At 35.4% G+C, this 27,639-nt stretch overlaps 1 protein-coding gene across 4 annotated transcripts in view; it reads right to left on the bottom strand.

Annotated features, from left to right (window-relative positions):
• The window catches only part of Robo1 (roundabout guidance receptor 1), a 1,040,826-nt gene that overhangs the window by 896,297 nt on the left and 116,890 nt on the right, over window positions 1-27,639 (bottom strand). For all 4 annotated transcript variants that reach the window (XM_063270751.1, XM_063270753.1, XM_063270742.1 and 1 more), the window contains exon 2: window positions 13,301-13,438. In XM_063270751.1, coding sequence (XP_063126821.1) covers window positions 13,301-13,388 — 88 coding nt within the window. In that variant the 5' untranslated portion in view covers window positions 13,389-13,438. The remainder of the gene's footprint in view (window positions 1-13,300; window positions 13,439-27,639) is intronic.

Raw genomic sequence — 27,639 nt, 5'->3', positions numbered from 1 at the left:
TATGCCTGATGTTTGTAATGTTATGAATTATCTATGCAACTTAATATTTTCTGCTCACAAAATATCATGTCTGGCATTATGCACTAAGTAGTTCCAAACATCTGTGGGGGGGAGGTCACCACTGTATAATATGCTAAGGCTAATTAATATGTCTGTAAAGCAACGTTTTCTTAAAGTAACGCATTGTCTCTGGCTCTTACAATCTTTCTGCGTTTTTTTATTTTTCTTTTCATAGATTTCTGTGTCCTGGAAGAACGACTTGTGATAAAGACATCCCATTTAGGACTGGATATTCCAAATTGTCACACATTCTGCGGGTTGTTTAGTTGTGTTTCTCCATGTTCCTATCTACTACAAGAAGAAGTTTCTATGATGAGAGTCGCGTCATGAACTGACCTATGGGTATAGCAATATGCCATTCAGAATTATTTCATTGCATTCATACAGGAGAAGTATAATAATGGGTTTCCATGTAGGAAACCTACTTAGGCTCAGATTTTCATGCCTCATCCACAGTGCTGGGTATGACCTCTTATGTCTTATGAAGTGTTCCTTAATCCTAACATAGGTTGTTACTCCCATAACATGTTTGTCACTCCAGTGCTGTGACATTTTGTAGCAGGTTATTATTATTTAAGGCCTTTGTTGTTGGGTGAGATCAATGATTACTTTTTCCTTTGGATATCTATTTCCAGCACTAGGAACTCTAGTCAGTATTGATTAACTTTCCAGATGAGTACCTGTTTGACATCTTCATGATTTTTGACACAAGAATGTGGTGTTTTTCTAACATAACAGGGTGATACACATATGATTACACAGAGGTCGTGGCACCATGTACAAACCCCCCACAAGTTCAAGCCAGTCAAAAATCCTAGCCTGGAGAATGGAATGTGGTCACAAGTCTTATCATCAGCAAGAAGCAATGAGTAATGGATAAATGCTGTGAGAGGGAAAATCTGTTTTCTTCTGTGGAGTGACATTTGCAGTATCTACTAAACTGCAAGCCAGGACTCATTCTTAGGAGTACTTAGTCAACACAGATCAATCCCTGTGGGGTGTGTGTGTGTGTGTGTGTGTGTGTGTGTGTGTGTGTGTGCTTTTTTTCTTTGCTTTGCTTTGTGTAAATGTATCACTTATTCACCAGATGTAATTGTCATCTTGGAGTTTTCCTGCCGCATAAATTTACCCTTTCTAGCTCATGTTGAACTCCTATTGGCTGGGTCAACTCAGCTGTTCTGTCTAAACTCCTTTCCATTTTACTGATTCAAATGAGTTTTTCTAGGGTTCTGATGGAATTGCTCTTCTTGGAAAAACTGCCTCTGATGTCCATCAACTGAACTGCACTGACTGCCTTCAACTGAATGACTCAGAATCGAACCAAACTGAACACTGCACTGCCTGAGTTTGGCTGAACTGCACTCACTGAACTGCCCTCTTTAACTCTCCACAGTGCTCTTAAGTAGCCTCTCTTTCCTCTCTGTTCTCGTGAGACTTGGGAATATCCAATCTCTGATTCAGTCTGTCAAATGTTTCTCTGATTGGACACTTTGTCTGCACATCAATTAGAGGTCATTGTGTGGGATTAACAGTGCGTACTAACGTAGTGTCTGTAGCCTAATCAAAGGGATTAAAGGTGTATGGTGTGTCTGCATTCCAGACAGATCACACAGACCTAGAAGGTCTTTGGATGTGATCCCTTGCCAGAGCAGACATATTGCTGAATTAAAATTCCTCTACAACTTTGTTTCTGGTTCTGATTCTAGTTTTATCTAAGAGATATAAATACTAATTAAAATACAAATAAACATGAATTTGGCTAGAGAGTGTTGGGGGAAAAATCCAGGAGGAGTTGGAGGAAGGAAATATATTCACATTATATCATATATGTATAAAATTCTCATAAAATAAATAAAAATAAATTAATATGATCTCCATTTACTCTTCAAAACAACTCTATAAAGAAATATTGTCTCCTATAAGATACTGAAAACAAAATAAAGAGTCAAACTCTATGGAAGTGTTTTGTGTTCACACATTTCTTATAGCTAGTAGCAAACCCAGCAAACTCAAGGAAGCCTGAAGATGAGGCAAAGGCTTTTGATTAATAGCACAATACATTTACTTCAAATCAAGCAATAAGTTAAACAGTTGATTTGTTATAAATGTAAAATAGCTTATAACTATTTTACTGAAACAAGGTGAAAGTTCTTCAGCATTTAAACAAGCGTGTTTGACGAGAAAAGAAAATGTAAGTTGAGAGGAAGTTTTATTCTCAACCTTACTGATAAAAACAGAACACTGTAATGTTGATCATTTAACATTCACTACCAGATCTTTATGTCACCTGCATCTACTGTGCATGTTCAACAATGGGAACCTGGACGACGTGCAACTCTTCTACCCAATACAATTCTGAGTAACCCTTCTTATCTTTTATGTCTGCTCAATTAGTCACAGGTCCTTTTACATATACATTATTTTGGGCTTTTGATTTTGTTCATATTTTTCTTTTCTTATTGTTTGACTACTTGAGAGAAAACGTCTATCTCACTTTCTTACTCGTGTTGTGTCCTGGCCCTATGTGTGCAGCCCAGACTAACATGACAGTCTTCCTGCCCTCCTGACTTCAGTGAAGGTGTTCGCCTCACCTTCTCAAAAGCATGAATGTATGCATAGAAAGAGCATGTGACTTAGGTTTCAGAAAAATAAAACCTTTGACTCTGAGAATGATACCATAAAATAGGAACAGATTAACTTTATACTGATAAAAACCAACAGACACTGATGAAAAAGGATTTATATAAAAGTATGGAAGGAATTTTGAATCACAGCAAAAATAATGACATTAAAAAAGCATGTGTGAGCCTCCAAAAGCCATACGTGTTTCTCTTCTAGCACCAGTGAAGGCTGATGTACACATTATAAAAGCTGAGGATTTAGACATGATTTTTATTATATTTTGAAAAACAATTTCCCTTTCTCCAACTGCAGTTATTTTCTACAGTGAAAATAAAGGTATTTTCATAAGAAAATATGTACAATATCTGAACATACAGCCCTCCAAAGCAGTGATGTAGAGAGTAAGCATGCGAACATCACATGGCATTAAGAAAATAGGATCAAGGCAGCAAGATGCTACTGTATGTGCGTTAGATTAGAGATACAGTGAGATGCTATTGTGCATACAGTAAAGAACAGCTTACATCTAGACACAGAAATCATATGTAGGTTGAGAAAAAAAGTATCATTGATTGCATCTGGAGTGGCAACATGGTACATGTATGTGCCACTGGACAATTTCATACAAATCTGAACTCTCTCATATTACAAATCTTAGTTGAGCAACAATGACACTTACATGATTGTAATGTTAGCCAAATAAATGCTTTAGGATGTCACACTGCATCAGCAGAACAATTCAGTCGATAAAAACTATTTAAGGATTATTTTTTATAAGTACATATGGATGTTTGCCTACAAATACGTATGGGCATCAGAAACAAGAAGAGGGGTGTTAAATTTGCAGAATTGCAGCCCCAGGGAGTTGTGAGCAACTATGTGCCTGCCTGCTGGCAGCCAAACATGGGTACTCTCTAAAAGAACCAGGGTGCTTCCTGCTGCACTCTCTCTGCAGCTCTGAACACATTATTAACAGACATGTTGCTTGTTGATTAAGTAATGTGATTAACTTCTAACAAGCATTATCATTTCTTTAAAAGATTTATTTACATTTTTTATATGAGTACACAAGGTAGCCATCTTCAGACACAAAAGAAGAGGCATTAGATCCCATTACAGATGGTTGTGAGCCACCATGAGATTTGCTGGGATTTGAACTCAGGACCTCTGAAAGAGCAGTCAGTGCTCTTAAGAGCTGAGCCATCTCTCCAGCCCTCATTAATTCTTATATACATTAGTTTATGAAAACTTAGCAACTACACTTCTCTCTATATAACAATGTTTTGAAAATTTTTAAAAATAAATTATGCTTTTTGGTTATTAAGTTGATATTACTAGGAGTTAAGAAACTTGTGGATATAAGAGGGGTATCAGAAGTTATACTTTCTCTTCCAAAGAATTTGTTTGAAACCAGTTTTACTGGTACCTGATAAATAACTATAGTATCCATTCAGTGCTGTATAAACTTAGAAATGTTAGTGATTTGATGGTTTATATGCAGCTTTCTAAATATGAAAACATAAAAAGTGATAAATATAAAGAAATTGATTAAAAATTAGTCATGGTGATATTATTATTAAAATTATGTATTTCCCTTAAATTGGCAACATACATTTATTTAACAGTAACCTATTTTAACTGCTTGTTTTACATAAAATAGCACTGAAGAAAATGAGGGGTATGTCAGCCAAGTTTCCTTCTGTACATCTCAACATTTTAAAATTATTTTGACCGTGGATTATTATAGCTGACAGCATCTTATTGTGGCCAAAAGCCATAAGGCAGCAATTTGGATGCCATTATCAATGACTACGATGTGATTTCCTGGTCATATTTACACTGTCATATCAGTTGAGTTATGTGCCCTTGGAAATGTACAAATTGGTCTTAAGCGTCTTTAAATGTCTTCTGTGATTCCAGAAAAATGGATATAATTCTATACTATGTATAATTAGCTCTGATACTAAATAATAGTGTTATTTCAAACTAAAACAAAATTTCAGTTGTAGATTTGACAATCACAATAAGACACTTATTACTTGAGGACAGGTCTTAGATGGATGCATTCTTATGAAGCAGAAGAGAAAGTATTCAAGCAAAAATGATCCTATTTCATAGAAGAAAATAAATACTCTCAAAAATATTTAAAGGAAGGATTATGTTGAGTTACACTCAATTCAAGAATACTGGCTGAGGTGCAAAAGAAACCTCAAAAGAAGAAGAGACTACCTGACTGCAGCCTTGAGTGGGACTTGCTTTAAGATGATTTAATTGACAGTTATACTTTTCTTGGAAATTTATAATTAGAGGTTGAATATGGTGACATATATTTGGGAGGCAGAAGCATGTGGATCTCTAAATGAGTTTAAGACCAGCCTTATCTACAACACAGGTTCAAGGGTAGCCAGGGTTACACAATTTCACAACAACATTAGCAACAAAAACAACAACAACAAAAACATGTAATTATGGATCCTGAAAACACCACTTTTAATGGTTAATATTCTGTTCATTTGAAGAATATTATATCAGTTACACAAATTATTAAAGGGAAAATAGGACCTGGTTTATTTAGTAGATACTTATGAATTGGTGTTTATACACTATAGGAAAGAAGACGAAATCTTAAGAGGGAAAATTGTGGGCCATAGAGGAAGAAGTTTTAAAGATCAGGGAGTTTTGAGAAAAACTGGATAAAGTGAGCAATCACAAGTAAAGTTGAAAGGATGCTAGTAAGAAAAAGTAAAAGCGTGCATTGTATATCTTTATTTTTTAAAAGACTTTGTATTTAAATGGTACATCAAACTACTACCTTATCTTGATAATTTAAAACTTCTATTAACAATGACCATGAAATATATAATAATGTAGCTTATCTTAATTTTGACATAACCCTTTGTTGCTGAACAGATTCTAGAGGTTAGCTGTGCATAATGTTTAATAAATATACTTATATTTACAAATAGTTTACATTTAATGTATGTGTTCACATGTCAATATCTATGCAAATGGAGAAATATAATGTGGTACATTATGTATATGTATACATTTCAAATACTTCAATACTTGCGATGGAGTGTTCTAACATGATTTTATACATCCAAGACATACAGGAATTTGTCTTTTTCCCAAGTCAAGTTTGAATATGTTTTTCATATCTCAACAGTACAAAACAAATATCGTATTTCCTGAAATACTGACTAAATTAAGAGAACCAATTTCAAAGCAATTCTGTGATGCAAAGGTGTGGCAGAAGCATGTCTATTTATTCAACAAAGATCGCTTGCATTTGGATAGAAAATTGAGTCAAGTAACAAAAGAAAGCAGAATAAATGGAGGCTCAATGGAACGCAGGGAAAAGCAGTTGACTGAAGTAATGACCATGTCCAAGGCACATAGAGAGCTCTTCCACCAACGACTTCCTCGGTCCTCAGGCATAATTACAACAGCTGTACCACATAGACTCTATCACTCATCATCTAGGAGAGCGCCTTTTTCTATTAACCAAGCAATAGAGAAACAAAAATTACTTATACCAGTCCATATGAGGCACTCCACTTGCTGTGGTGAATTCTGATGGCTTAATTAGGGAGCCCGTGTGGTGGCACATGTGGTTTTTCAAACCAGTTTCATCACAAAGGCCGTGGCGTCAGACAGAATGTGCCTGCGATCTGAGGCAGATTGCTAATAAAAGTTTTTGCATTGAGTGTCTTCGGGCTAACTCTGTTAGCTTGCTTGCGTCTACTCAAACAATTAAATAGAGCTTCACACTAGAAAACCAAGGCTAATCAAAATATTCAGAATTAAAGTACAGCTGGCAATTTCTCTAGTTATTTAGACCACAGCTTCACCTGAAGGATGGGTGCCAGGATGTAACAAGCACTGATTACTCTGTTTTGTATTTGTTCTTCCAAACTGCATGCTCACAAGGAGAGACTCTCTTATTCTTGGTAATTTTCAGAATATGTACATGCTTTTATCACTGTATCATGGGGCATAATAGTCAGATAAAGTAAAAGAAGAATTTCTATATATTATCTGGTACAAAGCAGAATTCTTGAGTGGCAGCATTAAACCAAATTTAGTCTCTTTATATATTTTCTCAGCTCTTATATAATGAACCTTTATGAATGTCCTTGCCAGTGAAATGTATACAAAGAGTATTGCTATTTATACTGATACAAAAGCTAGGAGCAGATTCTTCATGTAAATGAATATATGTAAATGTGGGCGTGAGGAATATAAGGAGTATTTGAGCTCATGATGAAACTGAGACTATCAAAATCTACAAGCCAAATACTGACTCCACAACTATATAGTCACACGCTGTTTAATTTTGAAATCTGTGAGTGGTGATGAACATTTAATGACACTTTGTACTAAGTCCAGTCACTCCAAGACACTCAGTGCCTGCTTTGTCATTGGAGGACACCATCTACGGATCGTACTTGACATTTTTCTTTTCTTTATCTCGCTTTTCATTATCACTCAATTCTTTGGAAATTATATCTCAAAATCTATTATAAATTTAGTCTCCTTTTTCATCTCTATTATTTAATCAAAATGAATTGTTCACTATGATTTCTACTTCTTTATAAGTTTGAAATACGCATTCAATAAAACATTTCTGTGAGGTTTTAGATATCAGGAACAAAACTGAATGTATTTGGGAGTCTAGTCTCAGGTCTATCATTTTTATAATTCATTATGATTAGAAAATAAGTTGTAAATTAAATTCTAATATTTTACTCATATGGAAAAAAGATATATAATCCATACTGTTGTCCACAAAGTTATAGACCAATTTTATAAATAGCTATTGAAAGAACATTATTGAATCAATAAAATAAGGAAATTAGTGTATGATCTGCCTACTTGATCTATTGTGTTCCTATGCATGAAGGGGGGCGCATGTTTGCACATGTGTGTGCATGCGTGTGCATGCATGCACATACCCACTGAGTTTTAATTAGGGTGACTTTCATTAGCATGGTGGACTTACTATGGAATGACAACTTATCAGTTGCTGTACCCTGAAGAATATAACCCCTGTCCTCTGCATCATTATTCTAAATAGTATAATACTCTTAGTTTCTGCTGTTCTTAAAATTTAACATCTTATTAATCAGCATCACAGGGTAAGCTCCTGAGCATGATCTACAATGCTTTTACAATGCACACTTTGAGATTCATTGTTACATTTGCAGAACTCCTTCACTATGTGCTCAAACAAATAAGGCCTTCTACTAGTGAATAATAAAGAAACACAGAATTGGAGAACAGTCCGTAAAATGAGCACGATGCCTTCTTATACACAAGGCTTTGTCCTTTGGCCTGATCCTACATTCATCCTCCACTTACAGCTTCCCATCTTTCTACAAGTATTCTAAAGCTATCAAACCGTCCATCAAACTGCCTGGCCCTAAAGAGGCACCCAGTAAGCATGAACTTTCCAGAGCTTTTCGTTGTTGTTATTACCATGTTGTCTCTACACGCTCTGTGAAGCTCCCTTGATCTCATATGGGACTTTCTGGACTCCAGCAAAAAGCTGGCTACATGTACTATTAGGAAATACAGAAGTACTCTTTATGTGGTTCTTTCTATAGCTAACTACCTTGCTTGTCATCCCAGCTTGATTCTTGCCATAAGTTTCTGTTTTATTCTTACAGTTGTTATACTTTTAGTTACTATTTATTATTTTTCCTGAGTTATGAATCAGTTATTGGGCTTATGACATGTCTCTAAACTGAAAAAAATTGATGAAAAGGGCTTATGTCTCCTATAGTAAATGTCCCCAAATACTCCCCAAATTTCTTGTAAGAAACAAGTCTTACAGTGACTACTATGTTCATATAAACTAAAAAGTACATATTTGTCTCTGCACAAAATTTAACTTCAATTCAATGTAAATGAATTACAATATGTTGTTTTGATGTCAAAAGTTTTGGATTGTACCTTTAAATGAAGAAGCAGGAAATAATTATACACACAAAAAGCAAAATTAAAAAAAACACAAAAGAATCATGTAGAAACTGTCTTGAATATGAAGGGAGATGTGATTTTATCACTAGGCTGATTTAAAAAAAAGTTTTATAATTAAGAGTCATACAGTATTATCAAGTGTCAAATATTTAAGACAAATATATCACTATGGGTAGAGGAAAAATCACAGAAGTACCATGGTTAAGCATATTTATGACTTTAAAATAAAATATATTACTATTTTAACAATTGATTTTTGAGAAAAATCTATCAAAATTGTGTAAAATGGAAATTAAAACACAGGAATACTTATTTTGGAGCAAGATATTCTTTCCTGAAGAATATTTACATGGTCCTATATAATGCTAAGAAGTTGATTCAACCTGAGAAATATGAATATCCCAAGCCCCCCCCAAAACAACTAAAAACAAATACATAAATTTGACTATTTGATAATATCTTTCCTTAACTTATCAACAGAAGATCCTCAGGTAGTAAATACTTTAAGTGTAGTTAACATACTTTTAACACTAGCTCAAAATGTGCCTAAGTGGATTATTTTCCAATTTTCTATGGTCAAACAACGATTTGAACTCATTAGATGCCTGTAAAATTGTGTGTTCAGAGACAGATTTTTTTTATTTCTGATTTTGCCCACCAAACAGTGCAGCAACAAACCTTTCTAGCTGCAGAGATGTCTGTGTTAGGATTTAAAACACCAAAAGGTCAGCTCAGGATGCCTCCCTTGCTGCATAATGGAACTAGATCCACGTATGTTCAGTGTTCTAATGCAAGATAGACTGTTATAAGAAAAAAAAACAACTTTGCTGATTAACATGGTTCTGATTGCTTCTAAGTAGATAGTGCAATTAAAAATAAAACAATAAAGTGACATACAACTATATTCTTTCTATAGATTCTAAATGGCCATGCTTACTAGTCACTAGGCATGGCTACTCTATCATTCAAGATAATCAAATCTTGGGATAAAAATGTTCTTGTGCATAAATATGTATAAAATTATTTTTAAAGGTTCCAAAGGAAATGCATAGTTTATCTATCATCTTTTGATCCCATTCTTTCACTTTTAAAATATTAATTATATAGAGATATTTAAATGACTTATCTAATCTTAAATATCAACAGAAAAACCAGTTTTTCATAGGTAAACTCCAGTGTGAAAACTAAGAAAGAATAAACAGGGAGTATAGTCTGGACCCCCCGGTGTAGGGTAAGGTCAGGGTGGGGAGGCAGGAAGGGGTGGTGGTTGGGTGGGTGAACACCCTTATAGAAGAAGGGGGAGGGGAGATGGGATAAGGGTTTTATGAATGGGAAACTGGGAAAGGAAATAACATTTGAAATGTAAATAAAAAATATCCAATAAAAAAAAGAAAAGACAAACTGATTTCCTGTATTTTATAAAAAGCCTTCTTTTCTGCAACATTACAATTACAGGCCTAAATGAGACAGAAATAACACTTAGTTCCTAGCAATTACCATCCCTGGGGTATAATACCAAGGTGCTGAAGTGTTGGAGGACAGACGGGTGAGGAGGGGAGGTAGTTAATCATTTCAGAAAATCTCACACTCAAGGCTGTTGACACGAGCCAGGGCAAAGGAAATAACGCTGTCAGCACCTGCATCACTAACGAAGGACAACACGGCCATACAGTCACAGAGTAAAGAGTAAAAGGAATAAATCACGGCCGACTCTGAAGTGGACTGTCTAATGTATTCATACATGAACAGAACACTGTACGCTTTTCTTTGTGCTTTCCCACTGCAAAGCTAAACTTAGGAGTTGAACAATTCGCATTCAATTTCACCATAGGTTTACGATATGTAATTTTAAACCATTTCATTTATTGAGTGTCTTTACTGTCTTTTTGACATCTGTTGCAATTAAGGTTCAGGTTCACAATGTGAAGTTTGGAAATCTGTAAACTTCCACATTTCCAGCGATTAAAGGAACATGCGAGGTAGCTAAGGCTTAATGTGCTTCAAGAGATAACCTAGGCTGACTTATGCACACTTTATATATAAATTAAACATGAATAGGGAGTTAAATCAATGTCTACCAGTGCTTAAATGAAGAGGAGGTAGGTAGTGGGTTATAATGAAATAAACTAAAATGGGAACATCTGGAATAGTCTATTTGGAGAATGTATTTAATTGTCCTTTTACACTTTTAAGTCTAATATATCTTCCTCAGTTATGTACCTATGCTGATAATTTATTAGATCTCATCCTATGCTGATTATTTACTAGATCTCAGCAATAATATATATATATCTTGCTTATTATTTCTTTGAAAGCAGTTAAAACATTTTTATTTATGTCACTATTGAAATATTTTGCTTATTTTCTTAAGGGAATATGAAAGTAATTACTTGAATTAGAAACTAGTTTCTTTCAATGATATGAATGTTTGATCTTTATAACTAGCCCCATATTTGCTTGCTCTGAGATGTGCTGATAATTCCAGGCCCAGGACTTAAAGAACATAATAAACCCAGAACAACAGCAAGATCTCTTCTTCACTTTGTGCGACGTTAATGAGGGAGCATCACCTTGAAGATGAGGGGTCCTTTCAGTAGATTACCTAACCTTCTTATCCTGAACCCAGAGCTCAGAGCAGAGGTAGTTATCAAAATGACTACTGCTCTGCGGGGGTCCCTTTGAAAAGGTAAGAGCATATTTCTTTTGACAGACAAATGACTTTGAAATAATTTTGAACTCTATGATCTTGACAGAAGAATAGTCATTTTTAACTGTGTGGATCCCATTCATAGATACCCGTTTCTTCGAATAAAGAAGCTGCCTTAAAATAAGCTCCTGTAACCAATATCTTTGTTATTTCTTTAATTGAGAACCAACCTATCTCATTTGTGACATGAAATATATTATGCCAGACAATATGTTTATGTATTTTAAACTCTCTGCAGCTTTAAGTGTTTTATTGTAAACACAGACCTTTATATGAGTCTTATAACAGAATTCTTTTTTAAATGTTTTTCAGAAAATATATATCTAATAGAAAAAAGACTTATACTCCCTTAATGCCATGTAGAACTGTTATCCATATTGTGCACTGTGTCTCAACTATATCTATCTATATCAATCTATATCTATATCTAATCTATGTATTTATCTATGTTAGCTTTATCTCTACCTTCTATGTCATCTATATCTACATCTATATCTGTCTCTCTCTGTCTCTGTCTCTGTCTCTATCTCTATCTGTATAATATTGTTTAATTTCTATTTGATAACTCATAAGTTTTATTAATAGCTAATCATAAGTAAATTTGTTTACATGAAAATTATTAACTAGTTATGAACTTTAATGATAACTGATAATTGTAAGAGTAACAAGGATAATTATCTGTGGATAACCTCTGTTGATGTATGTGTCATCTTTCTTTTCAGTGTTTCCATGACAATGAGAAAACTTCTTATTTCTGATACATTTCCAATATTTGAAGACATGTCTAATGACTTCCTATTAAATTTTGATAGTTCACGTTCTAATGTTTATCCATATTCAATAAACCAATAGCAAGAATGGAAAACTTAAGTAAAGATCAAACTACAAATGTGTGGAATTTGCAGTATGTTTGAACAATCCAGCACAAATATTTCTAAAATACTATATATTTTAATCCTATGAATATATTTCAACAAATACCGAAACTTTTATTGTTTATTTATGAACTGTTTAATCATTTAGCTGAAATGCCAGTCTTTACCTAGTATTAGAAGACTTTGATGTCCTTGGAAATTTTTTAGTCCCTGGGTTTGTATGTAGAAGTGTATAATAATCTACACACATTCCATAAGTGTTATAAATATAGAAAGAAACATCATACTATTGATAACACATTGTATACAAAACCTTTCAAAATATTGTGACTATGTTATGGCATCATATTAAATAAACTCTAATTAACAATTGTTTCCCAAATTGTTTTACTTAAGAAAAATATGGTTGTTTTTGATATAATATTATTCTATTTTTCTAGTTTTATACCATAAATTTGGAGTTGCTTAATAGTCAACCAAATAGTACAGTTAAGGCATTTTATAAAAATACTATTTTAATTTCATTAACAAAACTGTGTATTCAAAGAAATGTGTTCTAAATCCACCCACAACAATGGTAACTACAGAAGCAACAGGGTATCATGTTATCATCACATTCTGACAATGTTCCACTGGATAAGTAGCCAGTTCCAAAGATATTTTCATTCTACCTTTATATCCCTTTTCTAAGGTACTTCTATGTCTTCTATGTAAGGAAGCCTTGTTCTCTCTCTCTCTCTCTCTCTCTCTCTCTCTCTCTCTCTCTCTCTCCTATATTGCACAACTTTCTCTTCTGTAATTGTTCTTCTGGTACCCAATTCACTTAAGTATTATAACTCTATGCTTTTCTTGAAGGACTTTGTATTCAAATGGTCACTTCTGTCATGAAACTTTTCACCACATACATACCCTAAAGCAATCATTCACACAGACATATAGCTTACACAAAACATGAAAACATCTTGTTTAGGACATATACGATATAGAAGAGTTTAAAAGCAAAAAAAAAAAAAATACCGGTTTAACATTGATGAGAGAAAAGCATCCTACTTACCTGGAATAAGCTGGGCCAGAAGAAGATGCTTTTTTGATAGAGTGAGGAGAGATATCATGACCAGAAGAGGAAGATGTTTCCATTTCATCTTTACCCCTCCCTTACATTACACCAGTCAGCGATACAGACGTATGTTATCTGGTGAGATAAAAAAAATCACAAAATTATTTCTTTTAAATGAAGTAAATGGAATACATAAAGCATGGTTCAAAACTCTGTAGTTCATATAGATTTTTGATAGTTCACTTATAAGATGATAAATGATTTTTAAATGAATGCAGCTTCACTCACCACAGTATAAAGGGAGTGGTTCTTTCCATACAAGAATTTTCCAGGGTATAATGGTACAGATAACAGAAAAGAGAACAGTAAGATGACTTGACTAATAGAGGTGATACCAAAAACCCTGTCTACATTCAATTCCAAGAACCCATGTGTTGTGCAAACGTTGTATTCTGTAATCTTTACACCACACTGTGATACACATATGCTAACATGTACACACATATCGGGGTGGGAAGGGATGGGGAGAAATGAAGATATATTCTAGAGTCCCAAATTGGGAGGTAGAAATAATTTCAATTATTTAACACTATTTTTAGTGAAAACAGTTAAATCAATCTAATACTAAACAGGGAGTTCCTTGTTTACAGTTATTCTAACCTTAATCTATTGTGACACTCGATATGCTGAGAAACCCCAGAGAAAAAGACTTAGAACTGTAGGTTTATCTGCACCCGGCTATGGCCATTTGATCTGCGGGAGCGCCGCCACCGCCGTGCTTTCTGTAACACTTAGAACTGTGAGCTTTAGTCATCGCAGCCTTATTTATAATAGCCAGAAGCTGGAAAGAACCCAGATGCCCTTCAACAGAGGAATGGATACAGAAAATGTGGTACATCTACACAATGGAATATTACTCAGCTATCAAAAACAATGACTTTATGAAATTCGTAGGCAAATGGTCGGAACTGGAAAATATCATCCTGAGTGAAGTAACCCAATCACAGAAAAACACACATGGTATGCACTCATTGATAAGTGGCTATTAGCCCAAATGCTTGAATTACCCTAGATGCCTAGAACACATGAAACTCAAGACGGATGATCAAATTGTGAATGGTTCACTCCTTCTTTAAAAGGGGAACAAGAATGCCCTTGGCAGGGAATAGAGAGGCAAAGATTAAAACAGACACAGAAGGAATACCCATTCAGAGCCTGCCCCACATGTGGCCCATACATATACAGCCACCCAATTAGACAAGATGGATGAAGCAAAGAAGTGCAGACCGACAGGAGCCAGATGTAGATCTCTCCCGAGAGATACAGCCAAAATACAGCAAATACAGAGGCGAATGCCAGCAGCAAACCACTGAACTGAGAACAGGACCCCCGTTGAAGGAATCAGAGAAAGAACTGGAAGAGCTTGAAGGGGCTCGAGACCCCATATGTTCAACAATGTCAAGCAACCAGAGCTTCCAGGGACTAAGCCACTACCTAAAGACTATACATGGACTGACCCTGGACTCCGACCCCATAGGTAGCAATGAATATCCTAGTAAGATCACCAGTGGAAGGGGAAGCCCTGGGTCCTGTTAAGACTGAACCCCCAGTGAACTAGATTGTTGGGGGGAGGATGGGGAGGGGAACACCCATAAAGAAGGGGAGGGAGCGGGATTAGGGAGATGTTTGCCCGGAAACCAGGAAAGGGAATAACACTCGAAATGTATATAAGAAATACTCAAGTTAATTAAAAAAAAAAAAGAACTGTGAGCTCATTTGCCCAGGGCTCCTCAGCAAAGTGCCAACCGCTGTCCCATCCACCTTCGCTTTAGTATGTTTGGGGATGTATTCTTCGCTCAAGAATTCTGTAAACATGTCTTCCCGGAGCTAGAATTCCACCTCCAATAAATAGTATCTGCTAGAATGTTTATACATGTCCTAAGCACGTCTGTGTCTTGAGGCCAGTGTTGTTAATACAGCCCTGACCCTGGTGTGACAATCATAAGTGGTATTCAGCACCTACTTCTCTTTCATGCCTTATGCGCTGAGTGTCAAGGGATAGATTAGATGGACAGATGGACACAGACAGAGGTGAAAATCTCATTGGTGCTGGTTCGTCCCAGAGGCTCTGCTTCAGGTTGCCCACTCAATATTTTCTGTGGAAGTCATTTTCCTAAAGCGAAGAAGGGTTGCTTTTCTTCAGAAAGTGTCTAAGTAAGGTGCATCCTGGGTATTTCTGCGTCACTAGGCTTTCCTATCACATTTCCCTTCCCTACAGTTTTGTGCTTGCTTAAGGGGTTTCTATTTTCATTTCTTCTCCAATATTGGATTAGTTCAGAGGGCTGTAGATATCAGACATGCTGTTGTGGAATAAACAACAAATCTTTGGTTTCTTAAACTTATGTAAGCACTTCTTTTCTCAAACTCGGATGCAAACAAAAGTGCACATGATTCTATATGAACTGTTGATGATTTGAAAACAAAAAATGATTACTTGTAAAATCAGTCGTTCTCAACCTTCATGATGCTGTGACTCTGTAATAGTTTCTCCTGTATTGGTGAGCCCCAAATATAAACATAAATTTGTTTCTATTTCATAACTGTAACATTGCTATTATATAAATTGTAATGTAAATTTTATGTGTTTCTGATATTTTTATAGACTACCCAGGGAAAGGGCCATGTGACCCCCAAATGGATAATGATACACAGGTTGAGAACTGCTGTGTGTAATTATAGTGTTGTCTTTACCAGAATTGAAGTTTTTCTTCAGTATGACTGATATATACTCATTTTTTAAATATTAGGTTTACTAAGATTCTAGTTGATTTAACTTGGACAAATTGTATTACTCTAGGATACATATTAATTTAAATCTCTACTGTATTTTTATATAAAATGAAACAAATTTATATCAACTAGGGACAAATGATTTTACATTACATATTAACTGCCTACTAACATCAGATAAGTTTAAGATATCGAATCCATTATGGAGACAAAGAGTATAAAATGGAGGTCTCCAACTGGTCCCTTGGCGGAGGGGAAGGGAAGATTCTAGGAGTCAGAGGGGAAGGAGGATACCAGGAGAACATGGCCAAGCAAATCAACTACAGAGTTTTCATTACATAGACTGAAGCGGCTAGGGCCTACATGATCTGTCCCGGACCCCTGACATGTATGTTATAGCTGTTAGCTTGGTAGTTTTGTGGAACTCCTATCAGCGGAAACAGGCATTTGTCTGACTCTTTTGCCTGTTCTTTCCCTCCTGTTAAGTTACCCTGCCTTGATATGAAGGGCCTTTGCCTTGTTTTATCTTGTTTTGCCATATTTGGTTGTTGACTTTTGAGGCCTCTTTTTTTTTTTAACTGAAGTGGAAGGGCAATGGTTCTGGGGGAGAGAAGTAGTGGTGAGGAGCTGGGAAGAGCAGAGGGAGAAGAAACTGTGGCCAGAAGGATACATTATGTGAGAGAAGAATCCATTTTCAATTAAAAAGGAAGAAAAAATGAAGTAATATACATAATGTTTTGAAGCAGTTTACATTTTCGGCAAAATTAACTGGAAGACCAAGGGTGACATTTCTGGTCTCTCTTGTGCTGTACACATGTCCTCTGCCATTAGCATACACCAGTGAGACATTATATTTTGACGGACACTCCGTTACCCCCAAAGGCCACAGGGTATACAATGATCAACCTTGAGGTTTTGGCATAATGGTCAAGTATAAAACAATTGTCACCATTGTCACCGTTACATTTTCCCTCACAGTAGTTTTCTTTCTCCAAACACGCTCAAAGATTAGCCTTGCCATCTCTGTTTTCGTCAACACTGATTGCTTCAGTGTCTCTGTGTTTGTGCCTCTTCAGCACTTCACAGAAGCATAATGGAACGGTGCAGAGGGCGTCAGACGGGCTCGCTTCCTTTACTTCTCTGAATGTGACGTTTCTCATCCGATCATAACCATGGTTTGAGAAGTCACTGTGTTTTCAGCATCAAGTGACATTCCATTATCAGCGTGTCCCATGGTTTGTTTATATCTTCCCTTAAGAACACCTTGGTTGTATCTGAGTTTTGGCAACTGTGAATGAAGTTGCCATACACATCCACATGCAGAATTCTGTATGTCCTGTTTTCAATGTGCATTTTAACTCAATTAAATTTATTCAAATGTGTGATTGAATAAGAATTTGGGTTGCTGTTTTACATGGGAACATTAAGTTGGTTCAAAAACCTGCCAAAGCATCTTTCAATGTGGTGATGATGCCACATTGCAAAACAAAAGTGTACTCCTTGGCAACAGTTAGTGTTATCAGTGGTCTGCATGCTGTCCATCCTGTGTGACCCGGAAGAGGATGAAATACAGTGAGTGCTGTGAACATTGTGGTGGAATGTACATTTTCATTTCTGGGCAGTGAGTGGTGTCTGATTTCTTAGAGCATGTTTTGGCATTTTGGTTACGTTCACCAAAAACATGCATACCAAAAAAGGTTGGCTCACTCCTTATTTATTTTTCTTGTTTACTATCTTGTTTGGGAGGTTGAAATGTTGTTGTGTTCTTTTCATGTTTTAAATAACAACCCACTGATTAACCTCAACTCTTGCAAACATTTCTTGTCCTTTCCTAGTCTTTTCATTTGATTCTGTCTCTTCTGGAGTAGTGATGTGGGATTTTAATGAGGTTCAGCCCCTTTGCTGACTTTGACAAACATTTAAATGGTTTACATTTAAGCCATTATTCTATAGGAAAGTACACATAGGCTGGAAGGTAGCCTTTTTGGCAACTAAACACGTTTTGGGATATTAACACAAAACAACTCATTTAAGGGTAAAAGTCCATTTAACTATTTTTAAAATGCAATTTAATTGTGAACTATATGTATGTGTAAGTAATATAAGATAGTATTTTGCAAGTACAGGAGGTTAAAATAACTCTTTGAATGTAAATGTGGGTTCTATCATTCAGCAATATTATTTCACTTTTGGAAAAAATTTGCTCTTTTAATTGCTTTTACGTCAGTTTTGGAAAGTAATAATCATGATCATCATCATCAATACCAGGACATAATTGACTGACACCATTTTCATAGGTGACTGTGACAGTTTATGCTCTGTTTTCTGATATCAGTTAAAATTGGTATTTTGATCATTGTCAGTTTCAAATGGCAACTGATGAGCTCACCTGAGGGCAGTGATCACATTGAAGTTGGATTGGAGTTACACTTTACTTGACATTTAAATAGTGCTTTAGGAAGCTTAATTTGCCTGATTTTATGATTGTGACTTATATTAATAGCATTTATTGAGATGTGATTTATACATAAACAAATGAACTCAGAATATGTCTAAAATTCAGTATTGAAAAGTTAATGAAGGTATAAAACATCTACTCCAATCTTGATAAAAATTCTTTAAACAAAGACTTTTTTATCATTAGAGTGATATGCTGCATGTGCACCCATGTATAGATTTGGTCAAGGTACATTTAAAGAAAAATCTAATAATGCATTCTAATTTTGTTTTCAAGAGAGCTAATTTTTAATTTGTCTTAGGAAAATCTTGTTGTGTTGAATATTATCTAAGATTGCTAGGAAGTAACAAGTTTCATAAGAACTACATCTATTCAGTGTTCCATTGGGCATGTATTCTAAGTTTCTCTCAAAAGAACCGTTCGCATGGTTGCTTCCTAAACCAAGAGTCCAATACCTATTTTCATCTTTCTTTTGTTTGTTTTTGTTTTTTGTTTTTGATTTTCCCATTAAGTTTTCATTTGGTTTTGAGGTGTTAATAGTAGAGAAAAATAACTAAGGATTTTCTTATAATTATCCAACGATAATCCTCATGCAAATTATTTTGCTCTTTTCTACTTGTCCCCTCAATGATAAAAGTGATATGGGAAACTAAACAACTTTGAAGATCTTGTATTTCCAGAATCATGCTTAGATTTATAAACAGAGCAATAGAATGTAGAAGATTAGGCTTGCCAGAGACTGATGACTTGAAAATGAAAATCATGTGTGCAGCCTATTAAGATCTCATGAGCAAATCTAAGTAAATAGATAAAAGTGGAAAAAAACTTTAAAGATATAGCAAGGCAATGGAAGAAATTTGCTGACAGGCAGAAAATGGAGACTAATGTTAATATCTTCTTGGTGGTGTTTTCAATGCTTCAAAAATAGCAACCTAGGAAAAGGAATGCCAGTAAGAAATAATGCACTGCTGCATTTATATTGCTTAAGTGTGGTGTGTGTGTGTGTGTGTGTGTGTGTGTGTGTGTGTGTGTGTGTATGGTGTGTGTTTGTTTGTGTGTGTATAGTATGTGTTTGTGTGTGCGTGTGTGTGCTTGCGTGTGGTGTATTCACATATCTACCTTTCTGTGCCAAATATAAGAGAAATTTTTAGAAGCTACTGGTTAATTGACTATTACTTTAGAGTTTTCTGGAATAATGTGTGTCTAGGTCTAGAGTTAGCAATAGAGCTACTAATGAATAGGTGAGTGTTTCTATCTCACTGAATGCACATTTAAGTTGAAAGAGCAAGAATTTAGAAGAATGTAATAGCTTACAAAATGCAGGTTTAATGCCTTCAAATAGACAAAGAAAACTGAAAAAATATTACCAATCTCTTACATTGTTGGCTCCCAGGAAGAGTCTATTATTTGAAAATCGTCTGCATGTAAAAGCTGAATACTTTAAGGCACAGTCTTAGGATTGAATTGTTTAAACCATTAAATTCCCTTTGTGTTTTAACAACACTTACAATTCATTCATGTTATATTTGACTAAAGAGTGCAGAATATATTTAGGGGAGTCTTTCATGACAAAGCAGACAAATACTATACTTTACAAAATTGTCAAAATTGTCCTAAGCCTTAAATGATTAAATCCTAGACTTAGCAGTAAAATTATTAACATCCCAGTTTTCTTTATGTACTTGGGGGATTTGTTCCAAACACCAGGGTGAAATAAAAAGAACTGGAAACAAAAAAGAATTTTAAGGAAAATGGTAAAAATTAATACTGAATTTTAGATGCACAAAAATGGCGAAACCATTAATGAAAACTTGAAAAATTAAGCAACAAGAGCCAAAACAGGGGGAATATTTTTGGGACAGCTGTCTCAGCAGTTTGTCAGCTTGTTGCTAAAGGCTTCTGGCTCTGTATGCACAGCCACATTCATATTCATACAACGGTTCTGTTTGGGCAGATCATAAGTTTCCATTAATTTCAGAAAAGACTAGATCATAGATCATTCTTATCACATTCTTGGGAAACAGAGATGTTCAAATGTATTTGGAAGCAACCCAGGGCACAGTGATAAACCCGATTTTGTATAGAAAGAATGAGATGCTGTGAGATTCTTATAAATCCTTGGTATGCTGAAGTATGTGGTTAAATCCAGGTAAAGATTTTTTAAATAAAACTACAGAAAACTTCCTTTCTTCCTTCCTTCCTTCCTTCCTTCCTTCCTTCCTTCCTTCCTTCCTTCCTTCCTTCCTATTCTGTTTTCTTTCCATAACCTCTCATGACACTTAAAATAGTCTACGAGATCCTTGTGTATTATCATCGATTTTTATTTGGATAGAAGTTAAGAAAGATTAACTGTGGTGTACAAATTTTTAGCTAAAGCGTATGCTGACTCTTTAGCATACATAATTCAGAGGGAATGAGCATTTTGCCAAAGACCAATTGCTACTGTTTTTGAATCAGCAGATGTATCTTACTTTATCATAGCCACCAAAGTAAATTTCTACTAGTTATCACTTTTTCCTGCTTAAAATATTTCAAAGTCCAATATCGACAATGAGTACTAGTATTTATATAGTCTACAAAAATACAAAGGGCAACCATATGAAACATTAATATAATGCCTTACTCTCTTTCTGTGTAGGCAAGATTTTACTACATCAACCGTTTTAGGATATTCATGAAATTCAAGGACAAGTGATTGGTTTTTTTTATTTATTTTATTTTTGTTCCAGAAAATGAAGAATCAAAACGTTCTTCCAACACAGAATGCAAAGCACATACCAGATTGATTGACGTCTTTAAATAAAGTACTATGAGAAGGCCTCAAGGGACTCAAGCTAATGATCACTAAATATTATACTTAATGCTTGGTCTCCCTGCAGTATGTTGAAGACAGCTCTTCATTGGTGCTTTAAAGCAGTACTAACACCCACGGGCTAGATACTTGGAATGCATTTCATTCCTAGAGTGAATATATGCATCTCAAGATTAAAGGCTAAAATCAATAAGACAGTAGGATGCTTGTCAACTGCTGAGTAAGGCGTATCATCAAACTGACGGAGAAGCCACTATGTATAAAAATAAGTGCTATGTTCTACCCACAGAGTATGATGAAGATAAACACCAGTTTCTCTAGTGCGGCTACTGCAATCATTAAAGAATCAATGGCAAATTAAACTGCACAAATCCTTAGAGAGAAAAGGAAGGGGGAGCTCAGAAGTAAATGCAAAAAGCTTCAAATCAATTTCTCATCCACACCATCGAGAGGTTCATTAGTATTGCTTGCATATCTGCAAAAGGACACAGTAAAATGAAGATTGTGTATTTTCACTTTAATTACAAACTGGCTATAGGCAGAACAAGTTCTAAGACTTGCAAAAGTGATAGCACCCATATTTCTAGAATTAAAATTGAACAAATACATTCATATAAATACATTTTTTACCATCTAGAAGTTTTTTCTTACTTCTCCTATTTTGTAATAAAAACAAAAACTACTTTTTCCAGAGTAAGTGTACAATTCACCATGGTAGTTCTTTAAAAGTACACTCATGTATACCAAGACAAAGGAAGGCCATTTTCAAACAAAAGCAATTTTCAGAATGCTCTGCTCATATTAGCTCAGCCAGATGAATTCTCTGCCCAATTGACCTTCAATCCTATTGTTCATTTCATCATTTTGATGAAAATTAGTGGGACACAGGATGTTTGGGCATCCTAGCTGAAAGCACATAAAGTTGCAGACAGATAGTTCTGAACAATGTCATCCTCCAGCTATCACGCCATGGAAACACACATTCATAGTCTCTCTGTTCTCATAAGGCTTGTCTCAGATAAGCGAGATTTCTTTCAAAGCAGGAAAAATGAACAAAAAAGTCCTACAATTTTCTCTAAGGTTACACATAAAACTTAACATGCTTAAAGGGAGATTAGTGTAAGAATTAACAGTGAGAAAAAAATACAGAGTAGGGAAAATGGCCAGAGATGGGGCAGTGAATGTAATAATTATGGAATTTGAGATTTAACTGAGTTTACAGCAAGTGAGGATTCTTACCCAATCTTCCTGCACAATCTCCTCTGCTTTCAGAAGATATCATGAGACTCTTTCTCTTACGTTTAACATGATGGTAAAAGTTGTCTCTTAATATTATTGTATATTATCTGACTAAAAACTTAACTGAAGTCACGTAAATGGAAAGTTAAAGTGGAAACACACTGCAATAGGTCCATATGCCAGTGAATATGAATGTCTGAAGAGGTTTTCGAATGACAGAGTTCATTCAAGAAACATGATTTTATATTAGAATTAATTATTTCAAAATAGCACAAAACCATATTATCAAAAAAAAATATACTAAGGTGGTCATGCCTATGTTTGTCCTTTTCCATTTGGTCCATGTAAATTAGTTTGAGAATCTTTTGAGTGCCATCATATAGTGCAAAAATGAGGAAGGTGGTAGGCAGCTCTTAAAGATAAAGTGAGGCAGATCTCCCACTATAATGCAGAGCACTGTGCAAACTATGTTGCATATACAAAGCTGAGGGTGTTTCTGTAATAGATTAGAAAGGATTTTTCTATGACTATATTAAAATGAGAGAGAACAAAATAATGGATTTCTGAAACACTGAAAAATGTCTATTATCAATGTAAATGTCTGAAATGGGTCTGAGAATAGTAGTTATGGATTGAGACAAACAACTTAAGTATTGTTAGAAAAGTAGGGAATTCTATGCCAAAGTAGTGAGTTAGAAAGGTTTGGAGACCAGAGCCTTCCTTTTGAAAGATCAATAAATGTGGCAATATTTGGTACCTGCGGTGTGACTTGAGGGTGAGGCGAAATTTTAATGAGCTTTGTGCAAAACATGCTTAAAAGAGACTGACTTGAAAAAAGACCATTTTCTTTGACCCAAGTTCAGTGAACTTGAAGAAGGATAATACTATTCATGAGGTTTCGCCAGTCTCTCATACGATATTCCTTAAATTTCTCACGTTGCCTGCTATGGAGGAAGCACTAAATATTTTTTAAATTAGTCATTGGTTGAATTGACAGAGTAACACAAAGCTGAAGTAACCTACTTCCACAGTAGCACAAGTGCCAACATGAACTCTGTAACATTCATGATTACCCTCTAGGATGATTGCTTATATTGACAAGAAATCATCACACATGAATAGAGAGCTCTTTCAACTATTCTTGTCAATATTGTCCAGATATATTCAATTTTTGTTCTTACTTGTGTTTACTTTATATACAAATCAATATCAAAGACACATCATTGAGTATGGATGGGGATTTAAAACGCATTCAATACCATTAGAAAACATGTTGCAGCATCACTTTAAATAGGTGTGACTTTTAAATTTAGAACTCTTACATGGGGATTGCTTTTTTAGTGATTAAATGACTATGTCTTTGTACTAAAGAATGGTATTAATTTCTAAGCTGCAAGTATATTACACATTAATACTTAAATGAGCTGTAAAGTTTTCAATTACTTAAGAACAAATAGCTCTAGAGATATCATCATCCAAAATGCACATATAGCCTAGTCAATCTTAGCAATTGCCTTCACTTGCGTTGGGCTAGTTTATGAAGATATAGCAGCAGGGCGAGCACAGAGTGAGCAAGTGTTACATTTCAGACTATTAATTTATTATAGGAAGAATGGCATTAAGGAAGTAGCAGAAGACTGGGTCACAGGTAATTTCCAAATGTCAACATGCACAAAGGAATAACAAAAGATTCACACACAAAAGATGGTTAATGAAAAAGGAGAAATTTTTTTTTCTGACTGGTAATTGTGTGGCATACATTCTAGAAGGCAAAGGGTTCGAAAGGCATTTAGTATCAAACCATTCGGTATTCCTTTAAATGTCCTCCACAGGACCAGAAATGGACGATTCAATTTTCAGAGATAATTGTGTCCGATAACTGTCTCACTCCCTTTCAGCAAGAATCTGATAAACACCTAATTACTACCCAAGTGATTTTAGTATTTCACAGCTGCTCTGTAAGATGAAAGGCAAGCCCCGGTCATGCAGTGCATCTGGAGGGAAATGCAGTTAAATTATGGATTCATTTTATTCATTGAGCTAATGAAATCTTACCAACCCACCTGAAAAACCATTTATTAGTTTAACAAAAGAACATCCATTTAAACACAAAATCAATGATGGCTGTAACACTTATTATTTGCCAAATGTCATCTAAAATAATCCACACTAGCAAAACATATATAAAGTTACAATTACAGTTGAATTATATGGCATCGTACAAAAAAACATCGATCAACTATACTGATCACATAGGACATGAGGAAGATTTCAAGGTCTTAGTACTTTGGCTGTTAATGCTCAGTACAACTCTTTAAATAAAAATAGACATGTATACTATTATATATAGTATATTAATATACAACTATACTCATATTTACCTGTACATGCACACCGGCCAACTCTTGAATATTATGTTTTATCTCATGCTTGCTTTTTACCTGTATGTACTTTTCATATTCCATGTTGTCATGTGCACTTTGTGGTCTTAAACTAAGGGCTGCCCTCATGTACAGTCATATCATTATGGTTTTGAAGGTGGTGATTAAGATTTATATGATAAAGAGTTACTCTCCAAAGAGACGGCAATGGGATGTTTTATATGCCTTTGAGTAGTGAGGACTCTTGAGAGAATCTTGGGTTATTGTGAGTGTTAACTTAAAAACAAGTTCTTATAGGACCTTAGATTAGATTCTATTTATGAGTTTGTCTCTGCCCTTTCTTTCCGGACTGTGGTTTTGCTGCAATCACTTACTCTACCACATGTTCATTCTATTGGTTCCCAGTGATAATGAATGTCTTAACCAGTGCTTCCTGCCAACCCTCCAAATTTAGACATTGAAGCTCTCCATCTATGACTTCAACAAAACCTCTCCTTCCTTCATTATAAATCTGTCTCATGTATTGCTTTATACTAATGCAAAGCAGACTTACTTATTTGGCATCTATAAAACTGGCCTGGCATCCAACATCGAACTTTATGTAAATTTGTCTTTTCACTCTGCTCCTGGAAATGATGCTCTTCCTCCAAATTGCTTCTATCTCTGCTTTCCTGAGGTACGAATCTCTCTGCTAGTAATAGTATGACTCAGAAATGATCAAAACATTATCGAATCACTCAGACTGGCCTGAAGCCAAGATATATCCAGTCTATAATGCAATATGCCACAGGGTTGATATAATTACAAAAGAGTTGCTTCATTGTGAAGATCTAGAAGAGCAAATTAACTGACTAACGGTAACAATTAGAATGATCTCTTTCCTTCAACATAACATTTTTATTGATTCTTTGGGATTTCACATCATATACCCCATCATATTTTCTTTCCAGTCCCTCACTCTTGTTACTACCCACTCCAGGAAAAACAACCGATTTGTGTTATCTCAATACTCACTGGGCATAGCCAAACTCTCAGTAGTCTCAATGGAACCGAGTCCTGTCCTTCCCACACCCCTGCTGCAAGTAATCTACTATGAAGGGTGACACCCCTGAATCCTGTCACATATTTGAAGAGTTCTCTCCGATGCTTCTCTGTCTAGGCTGCTTTTGGAGGGAGGGTAAAGTGGGGTGGGGTGGAGGTAAGGTTTTTTCATCTGCAGTCATCAATATCACTCTGAAATTAGATGATTAGTTCTTCACATACTACAAAAGCATGGATTATAAGGTTCTACTTGGTTTCTTGTGTCAGCACAACCCATGAAGAGGGATGCCAGTTGCAATAGAGCCACAGACCCAGATAAAGGTCCCAATGCATCTCAGATGATGGAGTTCAACATGGCTGCTAGATTCACCAACATCCATCTGATATTCAGGTGCAATATAGGCCACGAACATCAGCACACACCTTGCCACGTGGACTTAGACATGGCCCTCTGTGGCAGCATGTACCCAGTCATGACCATGGCTTTACGTGACAGTGTAGGCCACTCAGATGAATGTGGCTCCTTGTGTCATCATGGTCCACAAACGTCATCCTTAATTCAGGTTGTGTCACAGCCCGCAGACATACATGTGTCCTTCAAAATTAATATAGACCAAAGGCACCAACACAGACCCAGCTACAAAAGGAATACGGATCTGACATGGCCCTGAGCAGCAGCACAGATAGGGACATCACCACTCACCCATGAGGCAGCACAGGCTACAGACAAACATATGCTCCCTGGTACCAGCATTGCCCACAGACATCAGCATGGTTTCAGGCTGTGGCACAGACCACTGACACACTTGTGGCCTTCAGTGGTTGTGCAGATCTTGGACATCAATGTAGGCATAAGACACAGTAAGACCATGTTAAGATGATCTCTTATGCAAAGGGGTATTATATATTTACTGGCACTAAACCCCATTTCTAAATAAATTTATAGTTACTAACACTCTAGAGCATACGGTTGTAAATCAATAGTGTAAAACAGAACATGCCAACTCACAAAACAGAAATAAAGCACTCTATTATTAGTGGACAATTAGAAAATGAAAATTATTCATCCTGAAAGTTACCATATTTCAGCAAATTATACATAAATTTCTTCATGTGCAAATTTTCAGTAAACATTTTCATCTTAAATATAAGAGAATAACTATTTAGCAGAGTTAATTTTGATTTCCTTTTGTTATTTTTTGCATTTTCTTTTACAAAATTTGCTATGATTTTCACTTTCATACCTTCTAGTTCCTAAGGGGTGAAATATATATATGAAACTTTTACAATCCCACCATTATATTAAAACAATGCAATTTTTTAAAATACTGGAATTTGAGAAAATCACTACATTGTGTCACTAACCTTACTTTCATTATTGCAATAGCATCAACAGTAAAGATGACGAGGGCAGAGACAATCACTCATTTTGAAAAGAACTTGCTGTGCAAGTATAAGAAGCTAAGTTTGAACCTCTAGAACATGAACAAGAGTATTTGGTACCCAGCATGCATGATCCTAGCCCACCTATACTGATCCTAGTCCTCCTATTTCTCACCATTATTGCTCAGCCTTCCTTTAGAGGTGCCACTGGGGCTAAAATGGCCACCTTTGG

This window comes from Rattus norvegicus, chromosome 11, assembly GCF_036323735.1.
Source record: "Rattus norvegicus strain BN/NHsdMcwi chromosome 11, GRCr8, whole genome shotgun sequence".
Classification (NCBI taxonomy): Eukaryota; Metazoa; Chordata; class Mammalia; order Rodentia; family Muridae; genus Rattus; species Rattus norvegicus.
This window is presented reverse-complemented; position numbering and strand designations above follow the sequence as displayed.